Here is an 18,533-nt window from a genome sequence, read left to right on the forward strand (position 1 = left end):
CCAGTTATTTACGCTCCGTTTTGTTTTCAACACCTCCTCTTGTAAAAAGCAGGAGCTGCCAGGCATAAAGCAGTCAAAGCTCCTCTTCTCTTCAACCCGGCCCACCTTGGCTGGAGAATTTATGGCCGAGTCATCGCCCCAGAGACAGAAGCTGAGAGGGAGCCTGCCTGGGCCCTCGCTGAAACTCAGCACCCTCTTGTTTGACGCACCAGCTCATTTTGTCTCCTTCTGGACGTATTCGACACCGCGGGGTGATGCCACTGACAGCCCTGTTTGACACCCATTCCTCAGCACCTGCTCGGTCACCTGGAGCCACGAGGCTCGGCTTTTCATCTCCCCCTCCCTCCCAGTCACCCCTGCACTTCAAAATTTGTTCGCCGAATCAAAGGTGGAGCTCATTGTTAGGGTTCGAACATTACACCGGTGTCATGAACAGCTGCAGGTAGTTCTCACAGAGAGAGTCCCAGGCTCTTTGTCGCTGTCGTCTGACGGCTCCTGCTGAAGCCAGGAGTGAGTGTAAAGTCCTCTTTGCTATTAACACTTCAGCCCTGTGGCCTGCGAGCTTGGCAGCCGCCTGCTCTGTAAATGAAACCAGAAGATGCTCGCGGTTTGGACAGCACCACGGTGGGACCACATGCTAGTTGGGCTACTAAAAGTGCAGTAGCTCTGACAAGTATTGTGTCGTGAGCCAAAAGAGCTTTGTCATACGCCTACGCCAATATCTTCAAAATAGAAGCTTTATGTTACAAAAGAGGAGCAGGAGCCATGAGGTCAGCTGCATGTAGCTGAATCTGTAATGAGATAAACCTCTACGTTTTCTCCTGCTGGTGCCAAAAGCGATCTGGGATAATTTAACAAAGAATAAAAACCCTGCGGCTCCTAAACATATTGTCTCCTGACAAATCCGTGGTGGAGGGGGTGAATTGTGTGTACAAAAGCAAAACGATATGCCTAACTGTTCTGCAGAAAACCAGAAGATTGATTTAATAACAGCCGATCCCTCGAGGAAGACCACAAATTTGTCATGTTTGTACAATTGTGTGCGACTTTGACAGTGTCAGGGATGTAACGCTCGGTGCATGTCACGCAGCTGACAAAAGCCAAAACAATTCACATCCAATTCACGGCCTGAGTTTACGAAAGTGACACACAATAGCAAACAAAACAAGATGACGCTGATCCTAGAAGTCATGTCGCTGTACTTCCTTGAATCATCAGCTTGTTTTCCAAAACGGGGAATGATTAAAGAGTCAAACTTTGTTGAGTGTTGAAGAGGAGAATCAGAGTTGTCAGCATCTTTTAGAAGTCTCTACAATTTATGCTCCTTTGAATGATCTGACTGACTCTCACTGTTTGGTTTAAATGCCTGAGGAGTCCTCTGATGCTCTGTGCTATGTTTTTCCCTTAAAATGCAACACAGAGCCCCATGTTTCTCATCATTTCATGTTTTTCTAACTCAAAATTTAGCCTTTTAGCATCACAACATACTCCAATATGATAAATGGACCTGAGTGTGGAGGGGAAAAGAACGGCGAGCCTTTTCCGTTACACTAGTATTTGAGGTTAAGATTCTTTGGACTGGGCCGGAGAACATTTTTCCACGCAGTCAACTGAAAGTGCACATTCTGCCCTCTCAGAAATCATCATTTGACCAAAAAAAAAAGACTCTTTCTTTCTGTTTGCGTCTATAGACTTCTGATGCTGCTGGATTTTGTACTCACCACCAGATGGGATAGCCTCCAAGCACCCGTGAGCTGGACAACCACACACACATCAAATATCCAATCAGATACAAATCCATGAGGTAAGTCTTGTAAAGTGTGTGAGGGAGTAAATAGATCAATACATGTAGAACTTCCAGCAGGCAGTGAAAAAGAGTTTCCAGGAAGAGGAGCTTAAGGTCAGCTTGATTGAGAAGATTAAAAATGATATTGTAAAAAAAAAAAATCTTGCTCCTGTTTTCCCCCTTCTTTGAGTCGGGCCAGGAAAGTGTGTCTGTCTCCTAGTAGTTAAGAGAATAAGTGTCTCTTACACACATGCACACACGCTCCTACCCGTCCTCTTCTTCCCTCCCTCTCTCTGAGGTTCTTCCCTAAGGTAGATATCTTTTCCCTCTCTCTCTACTTTTTCTCCCTCAGGATGCCTCATCCACAGGCCCAATATTAAAGGGGGGTGAGGAGAGGAGAGGAGAGGAGAGGAGGGAGAGGGGGGGGTGAGGTTTGGAGATGTCAGCTGGCAAGCCAATCACAGAAGATGGCCTTAGGTTACGAAAAAAAAATTATTATTCGTTCCCATCTGTCAATCACACGCCACCCCCTGGTAATGTGGAAAAGAAAGGAAAGAGTGAAAAGAGGGAGGAGGAGGGAAATGAGAGAGGGAGGGACACCAGAAGAAGAAGGTAGAGGAGAGTTACTCAACTTGTTTCGTCTGTGATCGGTGAAAAATTCCCCAAAGTGTGTGCAGGTAGCTGAAGGGACGAGGGCCGCCTTCGCTGCAAAGGTCCTGGGGTCCACACACACATCCGCACACACTTGCTGTTGACACATTGATTTTTAGGGGTTGTGCCCTGACTAATTGATCCGGATATACGCACATACACTGCTCACACACATACGTCAACACACGCAAAATCTGCGGCCAACTTACGGAGACATTTACAGTGAATTTTCTAAATTGTTGTCCGCCCACCCCAACAGGGGAGGACATAAAAGGGGACACAATAAAGCCATAAACTGCGGTGGTGGCTTGGCCAGGCATGCAGGGGTTATATGCTCCAGCGGCCCAAAGGCGACACATTTTACATCAATACCATTGTCATTCTGATGGGGCTGTAGGGCGAGCAGCCGTGGGACGGGGGGAGGAGGAGGAGGAGGAGGGAGGGCAGAGGGAGATAGAGAGTGAAGGAGGAGGGTGGGACACTTGTGATGGACTTAGCCTGAAGTAACCACGCATTTGATTCACACACACAAGGAAACTGATCAGGGCGAATGCAAACAAGACACCCGGCAGAGATCAAACGCAGTCAGTTGTAGTGATGGCAATCTCTTTGAGAAGTTTCGTCTCTGAGGATTATCTGCCAGTAATCGCGGAGAAGATAAGGACTAAACATGTAATCCTGCTCAAGGTGTTTTGGAAGCAAGTGAAATAAATAAATGAAGACTTAACTTCACAGAGGAAGTCTTTATTTTTAGAGTTAGCCTCTGGTTTGTTGTTAAATTCTCTCTGAAGCCTGGCTCAGACTGCTGTAGCCCAGTTTCTCTACTCTTCAATGACTCTAAATTCAGAGAAAATTAACCCAAAAAGGATTCTTAGCTCAATGCTGGAACTAGAGGAATATTTTTTCCTCCCAAACATCATTTAAAACGGAGTTAACACTTATTAAAAGTGCATGTACAAGTCATTAGAGCAGCTGGGTGACACCGTTGATTTCACAGCAGATTTAGTGTCTGCAGACATATGGAGGCCAGCTTTCTAGAGATCAGCTTCCAAGAAGAAAAGGTCGTAATAGGTTCAGTGACACAGCCAGCGATGTTTTATTGATTCCATTTTGATTTAAGACTGGAGCAACGAAAAAATGAATGAAATAAGCTCAGAGGATTTTACAGATGAGGTGCTAAACAGAACGGGACTTGGTGAGTTGGCAAACAATGTTTTGACTTCTCACTGACAATAATTTATAATTTCATTGCATTATCCCAGTAATTTGAAGCTAATTGTTCAAATTAGTTGCTCTTAGTTTTTCCTTCACAACATAAGTTAGGGGGCTGCGAACCGAGCTGCAAATAACAGTGTTAGCTCACATTTAAAGGCAAGGTTGTCAGTTTTCATCAATCTCAAGGTTTCCACAGGTATCTCAGATTCTCCTCTTTCTTGAAACAAACATATCTGAAATGTAATTAAACACAAACTTGCCGAAAAAGTTTGATTTGGGGAGAAAATATAATTTTTTGCAGGCTGTGAGCTCTAACTTCAGTCAGCAAATTTTACTCAAACTTTGATCCATGTGCTTCTTTGGGTTCGATCAAAGTAAAAGAAGTGCAGTAAAATAGCAGTTTCAACTAGGGATGGGCACCTTTCACAATTGAACCGATACGGTACCGATGCCCGGTACCTGGCAATCGGTATCGGTGCTCAACTCTACCAATTTCCAGTACTTTTTTGTGTTCATATGGTAAAAACCTTGCAATGCTGTGTTCATGGCCAGCATGGAAAATTGCCTACTCTTCCAGTCCCTCTAAGTCACAAGGATGCATTTAGGTACCTTAACATGGTACCTTTTGATTTTCCATGAATCGGTACCCGGTACTTTTGACAGAATTTGGTCGGTACCTATAAAAGTACCTTATTCAATACCCATCCCTAGTTTCAACAACTAATTTGGTCAACTAGTTGACAGATTCAACCACTAGTTGACGCTGTGGTCAGCAGTCACTTTGCAGAGAAAGGTAGATACCACAATGTAGGATCCAGACCTTGGCTATGACGTGATGCATCCTTACATAAGTGTCTTATTCACTTTGATGACACCAACTCGGCTTTGACATGATTGCGCATGGCTGCGTGAATACGTCTGCTTTGGGTTACCATCTCTGGATGAAACACCCCCTAGTGTCAGCTTGTGGTAATGCAACATCTGTGCAACTGAATTGCACCCTTCTGTCAACATTTTTCTTGTATCTTCTTTTGAGAAAAATGTTGTGACTAGCAGAAAATTGCCGTTGTGACCATCAAACCTTGAAGGCCTGAATCTGCATACTGAGAGGTTGTCTTCCTGTTCTCTGCAGTTTAAAAAGCATCTGGAACTTGCAATGTGGAGATTACATTTAATACCTCTGCTCTGCCTCTTTGCAGACTATATCTTGGAGTTTCTGCTGAAGTGTCCAAAACAGTTTTTCTGTAGTTCTGAAAAAAGTTTGACATGTTTTGACTTGGTTGATGTTGTCCTGTCTCAAGGGTTTGAAATGTTGGAGCACTTGATCGGAGAAGTATCCCAGTTGTTGTTCCTCTCGGTGTGAGTTGCTGGGGGCCGTGCTCTCTCCTGAGGACCTTCAGGGCATGAGGGAGCCTGGAGGACTGAGGGGGCTGGAAGGCTGCTCAGCAGGGGCTGGGAGCATGCACTCTGCAGAGAGGAGGCTGAGCGCCTACCGCAGGGAGAAAGCCCAGTGACCACAGTCTGGAGGTCAGCAGTGGAGTGCCCCCCTTCACCCGCCCCTTCTGTTTTATTCCTCCATAACAAAGAAGATGGGGAAACAGGCAGTGACTGAGCAGCACTCGACCTACCGCCCTGTTTGGGAGGAGAGAGGAGGGGGTTCCCGGAGTCTCTAAATGTGACAATAATTGATAGATGTCTTTGTGAAATTTCTATGAGGCTTGCTCTCCAGCCAGTCGAGGTGGGGAGTCTTCTCCATTCTCCCAATAAAGATGACTTCTCAATGCCTCCACTCAAGCTGCGGTATGTCACAGCCGTGCTGACAATGAGGCAGGTCTGTTTTCAATCACGAACATTGTTGCGTGTTACGGCATCGTCAGAAATGTGCCTAGCTCAGCGCAGGGATTTGGATGAGGGTTGCTCTGTAGGAGCGATAGACGTGTGTAGGGCCAGCGATGGATGGGGGAATGTGACAGGGCTTTAATTTATGAGAGTGAGCAGAGGAATCAGTCTGCGGTCTGCATCTGAACAACATTGAAACCATGTTTCCCAGGTTGAGGCCACAAGTGCAACGTGAACTGTCTGGGAAAGGCAGCAGCCGCCGAGGTCGCGAGTGCTGCAGCCCGATCCTGAAATGAGCTGTGACTTCACAACACTCGTGCTGCTGATTTTGAGTGGTGGTGTTTTGTTCAAACCTCTGCAAAGGAAGGCCCGGGTCTGCGTGTCTGCATCAGTAGGTGCACAGGAGGGGGAGGCACACACAGAGGTCCCCTACCAGGCCCGTTTCTAAGGTGACCTGAGAAAGGCCGTAACCAGGTCCGGCTCTTTCTCAGGCCTAATCAGCGTATTACCACAAAGGGGGACATGTGTTCAGGCCCCCCCCTCCCACCACCTCTTTACCCTCCCTGCTCAATCCGACCAGCATGGCTGGACACAGGCAGCCAATAAAACCAGGATTAGGAGGGTATCTACACACACTGGGCTGTAGCGAAAAAGTTTCTGAACACGCCCAATCCCGCCCTGCTCCCTTCACAAACGCCTTTTCAGGGTTCTTGTTCTTCTCTCATTCCTTCCATCTTCAATTTATTTCACTCGTTTATTTCCTTCCTTTGGCTCTTCCTTTCACAGCCCTCACCGTGTAAGCTCTTCACACAATGGGGCATCCAGAAATTACTCATTTTGCCCGACTAGTTCAGCAAATTCCCAAAGCCACCTGCTCACCTCCCCCCAAACTCTGGATCCTTCGCTGGCGTGATGAAATGAGCTTAATAGCAGCAACAGTTTAGTGCATTTGTTTTTGTGGTTTTGGGTTTATTTAATTATCGTAACCTCTGTATGATACATATCAAAAAGCAGTAAACAAACTAAGTTTTTGGTGGGTGAATTTAGGGGAATTCAGTTTGTCACAGCTTTTTTTTTTTTCTGCCTCTGGCTTATCCCCGTTGTAAACAGCAAATAAATCTTGCTCCTGAGTCTCATGACCAAGAACAGTGTTTTTGTCTTGGCTTCATCTAAAAACTCATTTACAGATTAATTAATACCAGAGAAAGATAATAACTCAGTCCTGGTGTGCATGTGTGTCTGTGCAGGAAGGGATTTGTGTTTACTGTCATGGTTTGTCTGGGGAATTTTGGGAGCCATGTGTGTCTTTCTGGCTGGGGCTCTGCTGCTGCATCACCTCCAAGTCCGTGCTAATGTGTCCTGGAAATGGGAGGGTGTTAGAGATAATATCAACGCCTTTGTTAGGCCTTTTTAAGACGGTGGACAAAGAGGACAAGAACTCTTCCCCCAAATAAACCTTTTTCATTAGAGCAGCAAACACTTCATCCATTGGGCTGTGTGTGAGCCGCTCAGCGAGGTCCCACAGGGAAGAGCCTAAACCCTCAGTGGTCTTCAGCCGGACACTGAGGCGGCCTAATTAAAGGGCACTTAAGCCCCACAATGTGCGGCAGCGCAGGTTGGAGTTGGTGGGGGTCCCCGCCGAGAGGGACAGAATTCATGGCACTCGTAAACAAGGGAGTCCAGGACAGAGGGACAGAAGAGGGCTCAGTGCCAGAGACTTTGTTCACACAAGATGAAGAGTCAACAGCCTCCCCATCCCTCACCCCTCCTTAGCCATCCCCCCTAATAACCACCTTCTTCAGAGGAGCTGCAAACACAATGCCGTCCCACTCCCCTCCTCTTGCTCTCAATCACTGTTGGGACAATAAGAGGAACCCCCCCGGCCCACCACCACCATCCTTCTGCCCCTCCCCGACCCCCAAACAGACACTTCTTTTATTGAAATTCTTTGGTGTTCTAATCCTCAGCTTCCTCCAGGGGCAATAATGGACTCCCTGCGTCAGCCTTTTCCAGCGAGGCTATCATCCAAGCCTGCCTGGGTCACAAGTCCACCTCAGCTATTGGAGAGAGTCGCCCCAGCAGTGTCATTCCTGTCACATCCAGCCCATCTACAGGCTGCACGAGCGCCACTGCCATTGACCTCTGAAACACACTGCAGAGGAGCAGCGCTTCACAGGGAGATACTGAGGATCACCAGAAATATGAGTTTAGCTCGATGGTTTATTTGCATGCCTCATCAAATTGTCTTCTCAGAAAATTACAAGTGGCTCAATACAAGGCTGCAAGACTGGTTCTTGGTCGTTACTTGGCTGATGGTGAAGCATAGACTATCAGCTAATATTTTAACTTACTTTCATAAAATTATTAACACTCAGACTCCAAAGTCTCTTTATAATAATATAACTTACTGTTTGAATAAGCACTCATATTACACCAGAGCAGCTAATAGTGGACAGATTTCATTACCCCTACCTAAGTCTGACTGTTTAAAGAGGACTGTATTGTATAGGTCAACTGTATGTTGGAACAAACTTCCAGTAGTGGTTCGTGAAATCAAGGATACAACTGGTTTTAAAAGGAGACTGAAATTGTATTTGTTGTTGACACCATAATTTTATCTTGGATTATACTATTATTAGATTGAGTGAGTTTTTGTCATGTGATATGGGATGTAATTTTTCATAACGTAATTGTTTTGTTTTTTTTTACAAGTGCTTTTAGTGTTGTCATTTCTTTCTCTTTTTCCTGTAATTATGAGTAATTGAGAATGTAAATTGTGTATGTTGTATGTTTTGTCTGGACCCTAAGAAGACTACCTGTTGTCTTGGCGTCAGCTAATGAGGATCCTTTCAAATAAACAAATAAACAAATGAACGCATGGAGCTTACTGTCTCTGTAGCATCGGCCCCGAGTTTGACTTAAACTCTTCATTATTAGTCTCGTCATTCCCCTACTTTCCCTCTCTTCTCTCTTTCTACTTCTAACCACCATCCTACCGGCTCTAACAAAGCCTGAAAAACCAAATCTAAAAATATTAGACCAAGAGTTACCAAACAAGTTTCATTTTGCATCTTCTTAATTATTCTGTTGAGCTTGTACACATTGCTCTTTCACCATGTTCCTCAAAACTGCCAACAAGTTCTTCACGAGTCAACTCAGATAATGATTAGTATTTTAAGTGTTAGGGAGATTTTAATAAACAATATAAATTTGAAGTTAACCACTTCTAAAACATCACCACAATTAACTGCAGCCTCCAAAATGAGCAGAAAGTTTAACTCAAACTTCTTAAAACACATTACGACACCACATTTCGAACTGTCACAGAGTTAAATTGGCGTGCATTTCCTTTAATGAGGTGGGCTTAATAACTGTGAACTTGCATCACTGCATCTGCGTCACTTTGCATGTATTTAAGCCTCTCAGACTCCAAACTGACAGGACGTAGCTGAAGGTGTGTGGATGGTGACACCTGCTGGTCACACACAAACAGTAACTCTGTGTGCATGCAGGTATTATGAGCATGAAGTTGTTACCTCCTAATAAGATGAGTCAGTTAACGGTTCAATGAAAACAACTGGATAAGCTCCTGATTTAAATATTTGTTTATCGGTCAAATCTGCAAGGTCTCCCAAAAAACTCTCGAATTTTTGTTTGGTATCATGTCTGCAACAAAAAAAAACCCATCAACCTTTTTTCTTTACAGCTGGAGAAAGGAACGGATGCAAAAACACAACATAAAACCCCGCAGTCAGTTATAGCTTTATTCCCGGCACAATCCTGTTAACAGAATCACATTTCGTCTGAAAGGCTGAGCAAGTTCTCCCAGGGGCGTGAGCCAAAGTGCTGAGAAATGTAGTCTGCAGAAGAACATATCTAAACATCTGTTAAATATGTGGTTTTGCAGAAATGGATATGACTGCAGGACGTTAAAGCTTTGATTTTATCTCTGTTGGTGGTAGCTAGAGTTTCTCACAGCTCGGCTAAGTGCACGCTTTGGAGGAATATAACCTGAAAGCCTGACTCTATGGACTGAACATGCTTTACGTTATCAGTTTTATACACCAGTGTGAAGCTGTGTGCTCTAGGTGTGCTTTATGTTAAAAAAAAAGACAAAAAAATGTGAAGCATCTCCATTTCAAACATGCAGATGACGTCTTGTTATTCTGACACTGCATCTGCAGGCGTCATGAGTTGCCCCCTTCTTTCCTGAGGTCTGTTCCATCAATAGCAAATATTTGACCATTGTTCCAGCGCCAGCAGTGATCTCACAGCGCTGTCATCCATAGTTCATATCTGAACAGAGCTCTAGGTTTACACATCTAACACAGCCAGAGCACCCAGGGCTATGAACACATGAGAGTCCACTGTCAGCTGCCAAACCTGTTCGCTGACACTGATCACAGGCCACCACAGAAACAGTGGGTGTCGTGTAACAGGGTAGAGCACAGTTGACCCCTTTGGCCCCAGGCTACTGTAGGCCTAAATTAGTATTAGAGCTTATCTTGGGAACAAGAACATGACACTGTTGATCTTTGATTTGGGGACCGGAGTATCAGCCCTGTCAGTCACTTTTCTTTGCCTGCAGCAAGGTCTCCTTTCACCTGGAGTACACGAGTCGTTGAGGGCCTCCTTTTGTGCTAAGGTACTGAAGCAGGGAGCTATCGGAGCTGTTTGATTTGTTCAGAAATTACAAACTTGAGTTAATTCACCTCATATCTGAGGGAACATTTATCGCATACATGGAGCCTTATTTAAAGTTCCCACCTCCTCTGTTTTCTATTTTATTTGTTTAAAAACCGCAGAAATATTTTGCTACTAGATGATGAACCGCTCTGACTTTGATTATACCCTAGCTTATCCTGCTCTATTGCTACTACATCATGCTCTGCAGTCTCACACTGTTAATTGTCTGTGCATCATTGTAAACTCATTTCCTGATGCTCACACTGCTCACTTCCTGCAATTTATATTTATTTAATTTATATATGTTTTCTACACTCCACTGCTTAATGCTCAACCACATTCCTCTCATCCATTTCAAGTGCAATCACATTTTATCTAATAGGGCCTCATTTTTAAGTCTAGAATTACCATGAATATTTGATTTGAGTTTTTTTTTTCCCATTTCCTTGGGATAAATGAAACAAAATCCTGAAAAATTCAGGGTTTTTCCACCAGTTTCAGCACCTTCTTTTAAGATGGTCTGCTTACAACTAAAATAAGAGACAAAACTGGCGGACAGAAAATGTTCTAAACAAAGAAATCACATACATGTAAAAATTAAGCATTCTTGCAATACCACATTTCAATAATGTAAAAAACAAACTAACTAACCAACAAACAACCCCCCTGCCCCTCCCCCAAAATAAAAAATAAAATAAATTAATAAATAAATTAGAATTAGCATCTAAAATATGAATAAAAAACACTTGCTCATAATTTGCATTCTTGCAAAATATAATTAGCATTCCTTAAATCTAGAGTATGCAGGAATTTTCATTACTTGTTGGTTAATATAACACTTAAACTGGGCTCCTCCTCCCATTGGCACCGTGACAACGTTAACACACACACTCACCCAGCAACCACCTATAGCATCTGTTTCTAAGTGGGAAAGACTCGTGCCATGCACCTAACTTGGCATGTTAGCATTAGCTAATCACTGGGTTACTTGACACTTACCTGCGTCGCTCTTCATCCCGTGCTGCTCTCCAAGTGCCTGAAAGCGAGTGAAAGTCCAGCCAAGTGTCACCCTCGTTTAGTAAAAGGATTTATCTGTTTGGCGTTTTGTTCTGTTCCACTTTGGTTGCGTTTCCTTGCACGTGCCACATCCCCTAGCGTAGCCGCGCAGGATAGCTTCTTCACTCGCTAAGTAACACGCAAAGTCACCTGCGCACTAGGCGCGCTGTGATTGGCTGATGTAACCACGTTTACTCTCCGCCCAGAAACGTCCAGAAACAACCAAAACATCACCATACAGGCAGAGCAGAGGGTTCTAGGTAGAAAAACGCACTGAGACACATGTATAGAGGCCTTTAGGAAATTAGGCAGGATTTTTCTGGTAAAAGTTGATATTTTAATTTACTTTTTAAGGAAAATTCTGCAAACACTTCCTTTAAAAAATGAATTATCACCTCTTTTTTTTTTATTAACTTATTTTTGCATACTTTATTACCAGAGTGCAGCAGTCAAATTCATTGTTAAATTTTGGAAATTGTAAGCAGAAAGAAGAAATTTTGAAAGAAAACAGGACAGTAATAATATTAAAAATGTTTTACGAAGTTTAAAGTTTCGATAAAGTTAAATTTTAAATCATTTTTGACCCCAAATGTCAGTCATGCTTCTTTTCGGACCCCTCCTCCGCCGTGACGTCGAAGGGGGCGTAGTCCGTGTTCTGTCAACGCATTAAACGCTCATTGGTCGATATTTACCACGTGACACCAAACAGCCAATCACAGAAGAGTGCGATGAGTTAGGAGCTGAGCCGAGTTACGGGGCTGTGAAAAGCGATGACGTTCATCATGAAGTGTGCTGTGTTGTCACCAGCTGTTGTCTGGAAGAAGAGAAAAAGTGGATACGTCTCGGTTTAATGTGATCCCACGAGCACACCGAAGAAACAAAGCGGCGTTTCGGGACAGAGAGACGGTGCCTGAGGACTAATGGACGCCCTGGGTCCGCTCCAGCCCCACAGAGATCGGATCAATTACACAACTGAAGGACCGATAAGACAAAAACTGTGATAACGGACAAGAGCCAATACAGGTCGGAGTTGAAGCCATTTTTCTCCGCAGTAAGTGGACTGGTCTATAAACTCAGTTATAACTCATGTATATGTGGACTTTGACTCCAGCGGGAGTCCACTTGTAGATCCCTGTAGCTAGATCAGGGTTTATTGTGAAGCCAGTTGGACTATGTGGACTCCAGCACAGCATGCTGGAATGAGCAGCGACTGTTTACTCATGTCAATCAATTAGTGTTGAGCAGGCAGACCCTGCAGAGCTCAGCACTTTACAGCAGGTCAAAGATCACTGTCTAAGATTAGCTCTCTGCTATCACACAGTAGCCTGTTGTGAAATTTATGAAGCTTCATGTTTGTTTCAAGGGTCCTTAAATCATCAGGAGTGAAGTTAACAGCACAGATATGAAGCTAAGTTAATGAAAGCTACTTTAAGATGAGTTAAAAATGACTACAATAAGATAAAGATGATAGTTACTGATAATGTTGAGCATGTAATGATGCAGTTTAAAATTTGGCCTCTTAATTTTTTACTAAAACACAGATTCAGTTTTTAACTTGCTCTAAAAGTATTCTACTTCCTCTTTGTTACAGCTAGTCAACAGATGTTGACTCCTCTCTGTTTGTTTCACAGCAGCCTGGTTCCTTTGAAGTGGCACCATGAACGTGGGCACGGCGCACAGCGAGGTGAACCCAAACACCCGGGTGATGAACAGCAGGGGGATGTGGCTCTCCTACATCCTGGGCATCGGCCTCCTGCACGTCATCCTGCTCAGCATTCCCTTCGCCAGTGTACCTGTGGTCTGGACCCTCACCAACCTCATACACAATCTGGTTGGTTCAGTATAATTTCCATAAGAACTACCCGCCTGACCGCTGTTTATTCCATGATTTGTTGAAGAAGTCAGGTCCGTTAAAGACATCTTAAAGCACTGCCTGAATTAAGTAAGTCACTTTAAGTAGGCAGGGAGATTTTATTAAGCTTCTTCAGTCACTTTCTTTATCTGAAGTTCAGTTGTTTACAGCGCTTCATGGTGCCTCAATGCTCACCGCTGCGGTGTTGGTTTCTGTTGTGGACTCACAGAATGAAAATCTTGTGACATTTGTTTTGAATGTGAGGGGTTATGAGGCGTAAATATCAGGCAAATTCAAAAAGGCTCTTTGCAAAAGTTCGGGCACTAAATCACCCCAAACTAATGGTTTGAGCTGAAACACATAAATGCATGTTCTGTAACATCAAGGACTCAGATCCTCTGGGTAAATGAAGGTTATCATATTCACGGATGAAAAGGGCAGAGATTTCAAAACCCTCCAAACAAAGCACTGCTGTGTTTTCATGAGAAGATCCACAGAGTTCATATCTGGAAGTCTCAGTTGTTTTATTCCTCAGTTCAAAAGTTTCCTCTTGGATCTCTGAGAACTTTCAGCTTCCTGCTGGGATCAGCAGCCTGAGCAGTAAATCAAGAGTATACAGAGATGGAGCCCTTAATGTCCTAATGACCCACTTACATCATGGGAATCTTTAAAACCCACCAGCAGAGCTAATGTAGAGCTTATCTCTTTGTTTATAACAACATTTATCCGTCTCTCCCCTCCAGTGTATGTACCTCCTTCTTCACACGGTCAAAGGGACGCCGTTTGAGACCCCGGATCAGGGCAAAGCTCGCCTCCTTACACACTGGGAGCAGATGGACTACGGCGTTCAGTTTACAGCATCACGCAAGTTCCTCACCATCACCCCCATCGTCCTGTGAGTAGCTCTTTTTAGTCGTCATGTTGAGGAGCTGATCAGAAAGTTCTGAATTTGAGTACATGCTGAGAAACAAGTAGAGCAGGATTGTGTGTGCTGCCGTGCCATTGCTCTGACATTAAGAAGGTGAAGATGGATGAAGAGAGTATAAACACAGAGGAGTGCTCCAACAAGGACATGATGCACACAAATTATGTTTTCAGGTTGCTGTGGATGAGGGTGATTACTTTTCACCTGAGTCTGTCATCGTAATCAGCGTGCAACCTCTACACCTTCTCTCATTCACACCCAGACAGGGGTAGAAATGTGGGGATTTGCAGAATTAACACTCTGCCATTTATGTTTCATCTGAAAAATATCAGATTCTCTTCTTCTGAGTTTTCACCCCCAATGAGTGTTGATTGATTGCCTCCCTGCTGCTCCCTCATTAGTCAAGCTCACTAATTGTTAAGGGGCTTAGTATTTGCAGCAGGACCCCGTGCTGCTTCCCTGCCCTTTTCAGTCCTTATTAACCAGCAGAGTTCACTTTGCAGGAAGTACTCTCGCAGACTCCCTGGGGTTGCTTTGCCAGCTCAGCTTGAACATTGTCCCGGTAGCGTTTTTTTTTTTTTGGCAGGTGTGTTTGTTTCTACACACCAGATTCAGAAAACATCCTCTTCGTTTTCTCTAACAGGAAGGCACAAGTGGTCAGTCTGCAGGCTTCAGATAGAAAGCGCAAAGTTTGTCCAAGAGCTTCTTTTACATGTCTTCACTTGTTGTGCAGAGAACAGAATGTGCAGATTGTCAGACTGAGCTTGAAAACATCTAACCTGGTATGTGCAGGAACATCTTTAAATGCTGTTTACATTCACAGAGTCAGAGCTTTTATTCATTTCAAGATCTGAAACTGAGTGAGTAAACACTCTTTGGCTTCCGAAACTTCTCAGTTGCAGTCATCTCAGCTGGAGAGGGGAAGGATTACGTCTGTAAAGCCAGAGAGTGTTTCATAAACAAACTCCTGGTTCCTCCACAATCATGGGATTATGTAGAGGACACTAAAAACACATTTAGGTTCCCAAAAGGGCATTTTAGTGTGTTTTGGCCCCTCAAGCTCTTTGCACACTTGTTGGGAAGTCACATACCAAATCATTTAACATTGATTGTGTTTGTGTCCCAGCATCTTGTCCTTTTTCGACAAAAGACATAAAAACTTCAAAGACAGCATTTGGAGGATAATAGCTGCAGAGATTGAATATGAAGCATTCAACTTTTCGCGATTTCGTGCCGTTTATTTGCGGCGTCTTTGGTGTGCAAAGGCTTTAAGAGGGCCCTAAACATGTGTTTAGGATGCCAAGAGGGCACCAGCTCTTATTTTGGCTACAAGGAGAGCATTTTTGTGCTCTTTGGCTCCCAAAAGAGCACTTAAGTCTGTGTTTTGGCTCTCAAGAGGGCACTTTAACACGTTTTAAAACAATGGGGCCACAAGAAGGGGCAACAGCCCCCCTGTGCTCCCCTTTTGTGCACACCACTGCCGTCAAAACATCATCAATTTTTTTTTTTTTTTTTTTTTTTTTTTTTGCAGAATCTAAGTGCTAAGTGAAGAAATGCATGAAATACTCATTTCCACAAAAAGCAAAATGCACTGAAATGAGCTTTGATACTGATTGATGTTGCAATGCTTTCCCTGCATGTCCAAACAGTCCCCCTCATGTAGTGTTGGCGCTGTGTGTGAGACAGAACTCTTACTGAAAGAGAAAAACAAACTGTAACATCACCAAGTTTTACAGCACTCAAAGGTAACATCGTTTTTCATCCCGTCCTGCAGGTACATCCTAACCAGCTTCTACACCAAATACGACCGCGTCCATTTTGTGGTCAACACGGTGTCTTTGCTCACTGTGCTCATCCCGAAGCTGCCTCAGCTGCACGGTGTGAGGATCTTCGGCATTAATAAGTACTGACACGGCTGAAGAGGACACCTCCTTCCGTCAGTCCCTGTGGACTCGCTGAGAGCACACAGAGTATCAGGCCTCTGATTTGGCTGCAGATCCACGAGGATCCGTGGCTCTCGACTCTGCTGAGCGCTGCTCTAAATGAAGCCTACTGAGGATACTGCCATGGTACCAAACCCCAGGAAAGAGACTCAATACACTTTACAGAGAGGACAAAGAGAAAGTGTGCCGCAGCGCTTCTTTGTGGCCTGCAAACTCTGAGTTAAAGGTTTTCCAGGGACACTTAAAAAGCATCCGTAAGGGAGCATTATGCCGACTGAAATGACAGCTTGGTGTCGAGGGGAGAGGACAATGACACCCACTGGCACTCTGAGGCTGGAGTCTGACTTATTTTGTACGTAATGACACAGCGCTGTATTTATTCAGCTCTCCTCCCACCAGAAGTGTCTTTTACTCAAGGTTTCAGAGGAGAGGGTATTTTAATGAAACGGTGAGGGACTTGTGAACCGCTGCAGAGGCGAGACGAGACAAACCGCAGGGTTTTATTTTTAGCCCACAGCTGTAATGTTCAGGGCCAAGATTGGAAAGTTAAGTAACTCTTATTTTGTCTGACCATTTCCATATTTGGACTCTTCTTGTCTTGTTCTCTGTCCCTTTTAAGCCTTCTGTCTGCAGAACAGTCTGGCCTGAGTGCAGGAGGAATGTAGAAGTGCTGTCCACTTATTACACACAGCGTAATGACAAAGTCTTTTATAACCAGCTCAGAGATCGGTACGTCTGACCTCATCATCTTCACACCCAACACTCTCAGCTGTAAATTAAAGAAAAATCGACGAGGATAACCCACAGGAAACAATGTGGTCTCACTACCAAAATAGTCTTTTTTTAGTCTCAGCCGGAGATAAAACTGCATCATGTTGCTTTTCACATCTTACAAGACCAAAACTTCTACTTGTAATTCTGTTTTTTAAAGAATTTGCCATTTGTTTGTTCATTTCTAGACACCAGAGTTTTGGAGTCAAGTCGCAGCAGAAGTAGGAAACTTTCTTAATCTTGCTTCTAGAGATTATTTTGTCCAGCTTTATTTGTCTTTTGCCCAAATTTATCAGTGAAAGGAGAGATGTCTCAACCAAAAAGACTCAAACTGGCAGCTTAATGATTATTTGGAGGATGTTCCTGCATTTCAGCACAGCTGTTTGTCTGTTGATGTACTTAAGATTTAATTCTAGGTTTATTATAGGAATGTAGTTTGTAGAAGTCAGGATTTCTCCTCCTGATCTGACTCAGCTTTCAACAGCACCGTTAGGTTTAGAAAGTAATAATTTGAAATCTTTAAATAAACATGTTTAGTCTGCTGAATGGGCTACAATAAGAGGCATAAAGTGATGTATATTTTCTCTCTTGTGTCATTTTCTGGTACCAAACGCTTCTCAGATTGTATTTCAAACAGCGTGATCCACACTTCGACTTCTTTCAGAGAGATTTAAAGATTAAATATCTGATTTCCTGAGTTGAAAATGAGACACTTTCCACTCTGTTTTGGAAAAAAAAGGGGTTTAAGCACATTTCAGTCTCAGCAGGAAGAGCAGGAGCCAGTAGCTGAAGTAGCAAAATAAGCGACTGTAGTGAAAAAGGAAACATTTCTTTGAGTCATGTTTTATGACAGTTATACGTCTTTGCACAGACTGGTTAATGTGATTGGTGATAGGACGTGAAGCATTGATTCAAACAAACAGAAAGGTGTGGGTTTGTAAATTCAACTTTAAGCATTTTTCCTCCTCCATGTTTCTGAGACCATAAAGGGCTTTCTTCACTGACATGCTGCGAGGAGTCAAAGCACAAATCCTGATTTATTGTTTTGTTGAACCTGGAAACAGTTTGTATTGAATGTGGATTAAATGTGAAACTCTCAGCCTGTTTGTTGACGAGTGTACGATTCTGAAGGAGCTGTAAATGTGACCGTCTGAACGAGTGCTTGATCCAAAGTAATACAGTATTTTTAGAAGATGATTTTCAGTCGCTGTTTGTTCCTCTCATTTCTGACTCTTTCATCTGTTGCATTTGTCTGTTTTTACTCTCATGTGATGCTGCTGAACTCCTGAAGACTTACAGTTAGACGCTAGCTGAGGGAGAAAACTGATTCAGACATCATATAAGACATATTTTAATGTCAGCCTTGTTCTTTCAGACATTCAACAGTTTTTATCTGTCTTTATGAACTTCATCCCACAGTTCAGCGTCTCCACTTACAGAAAAAAAATATCACCTCAGGGTTTTGATAGGTACATTAAAGCCTGCATTACATTTCCGTAATAATGTACTAAGTGTTGATGTTGTTAGACAAGAAGCAATTACTCCAAAAGGTCAACTCTGAATAAAGAAGAGAGAAAGATCTGTACCTTGGAGCAGCGCTCAGGATATATACTGTGTTCATTTTCAGGCTGAGGAGGAAGCAGTCCAGTTTTTCCTCTGACTGTACTAAAAAAATATTTTCTATCAGAGTCTGATCTGTGATTATCAAACAGATGAAGATCTACCTCTTCTTTAGGTGTTTTTTAAAAGTTTGTGTTGTTTGGGTGTAGGCTTGGATGAGGCTTGGTCCCCTCGGCCCCCTCATGCGTG

At 43.5% G+C, this 18,533-nt stretch overlaps 2 protein-coding genes across 5 annotated transcripts in view; one reads left to right on the forward strand and one right to left on the reverse strand.

Annotated features, from left to right (window-relative positions):
* Positions 1 to 11,284, reverse strand: part of wnt3 (wingless-type MMTV integration site family, member 3) — a 38,263-nt gene extending 26,979 nt beyond the window's left edge. Inside the window, exon 1 of one of the 2 annotated variants that reach the window (XM_074662801.1) lies at positions 11,177 to 11,284. Coding sequence is in view for 1 of the 2 variants with exons in the window: in XM_074662800.1 (XP_074518901.1) it covers positions 1,722 to 1,801 (80 nt within the window). In the remaining variant the exon portion in view is untranslated. Of the gene's footprint in view, positions 1 to 1,721; positions 2,141 to 11,176 lie in introns of those variants that run through there. The other variant, XM_074662800.1, reaches the window with a different exon arrangement.
* A 694-nt stretch (positions 11,285 to 11,978) lies between these two features.
* On the forward strand, positions 11,979 to 18,199 carry ormdl3 (ORMDL sphingolipid biosynthesis regulator 3). Of its 3 annotated transcripts, none has more exons than XM_074664066.1 (4): positions 11,979 to 12,284; positions 12,868 to 13,064; positions 13,829 to 13,980; positions 15,785 to 18,199. In XM_074664066.1, exons 2-4 carry the CDS (start codon positions 12,891 to 12,893, stop codon positions 15,918 to 15,920), a joined length of 462 nt encoding a protein of 153 aa, XP_074520167.1. In that variant the 5' UTR covers positions 11,979 to 12,284; positions 12,868 to 12,890; the 3' UTR covers positions 15,921 to 18,199. The 3 variants fall into 3 exon arrangements, with proteins under 3 accessions (XP_074520167.1, XP_074520168.1, XP_074520166.1); XM_074664067.1 differs by having other exon boundaries at positions 11,979 to 12,256; XM_074664065.1 differs by having other exon boundaries at positions 12,865 to 13,064; positions 15,785 to 18,197.
* The last annotated feature ends 334 nt before the right edge of the window (positions 18,200 to 18,533 follow it).

Source organism: Halichoeres trimaculatus, unplaced genomic scaffold (genome assembly GCF_033239565.1).
Source record: "Halichoeres trimaculatus isolate MK-OKI-2021-1 unplaced genomic scaffold, fHalTri1.1 fHalTri1_scaffold_23, whole genome shotgun sequence".
NCBI lineage: Eukaryota > Metazoa > Chordata > Actinopteri > Labriformes > Labridae > Halichoeres > Halichoeres trimaculatus.

What these genes read in the sequence shown, in the direction of transcription:
- ormdl3 (XM_074664066.1), top strand. Translation starts at nt 12,891, where the DNA reads ATGAACGTGGGCACGGCGCACAGCGAGGTGAACCCAAACACCCGGGTG. An exon ending in CCAACCTCATACACAATCTG is followed by an intron (nt 13,065 to 13,828) that starts GTTGGTTCAGTA and finishes TCTCCCCTCCAG; the next exon opens with TGTATGTACCTCCTTCTTCA. An exon ending in ACCATCACCCCCATCGTCCT is followed by an intron (nt 13,981 to 15,784) that starts GTGAGTAGCTCT and finishes CCCGTCCTGCAG; the next exon opens with GTACATCCTAACCAGCTTCT.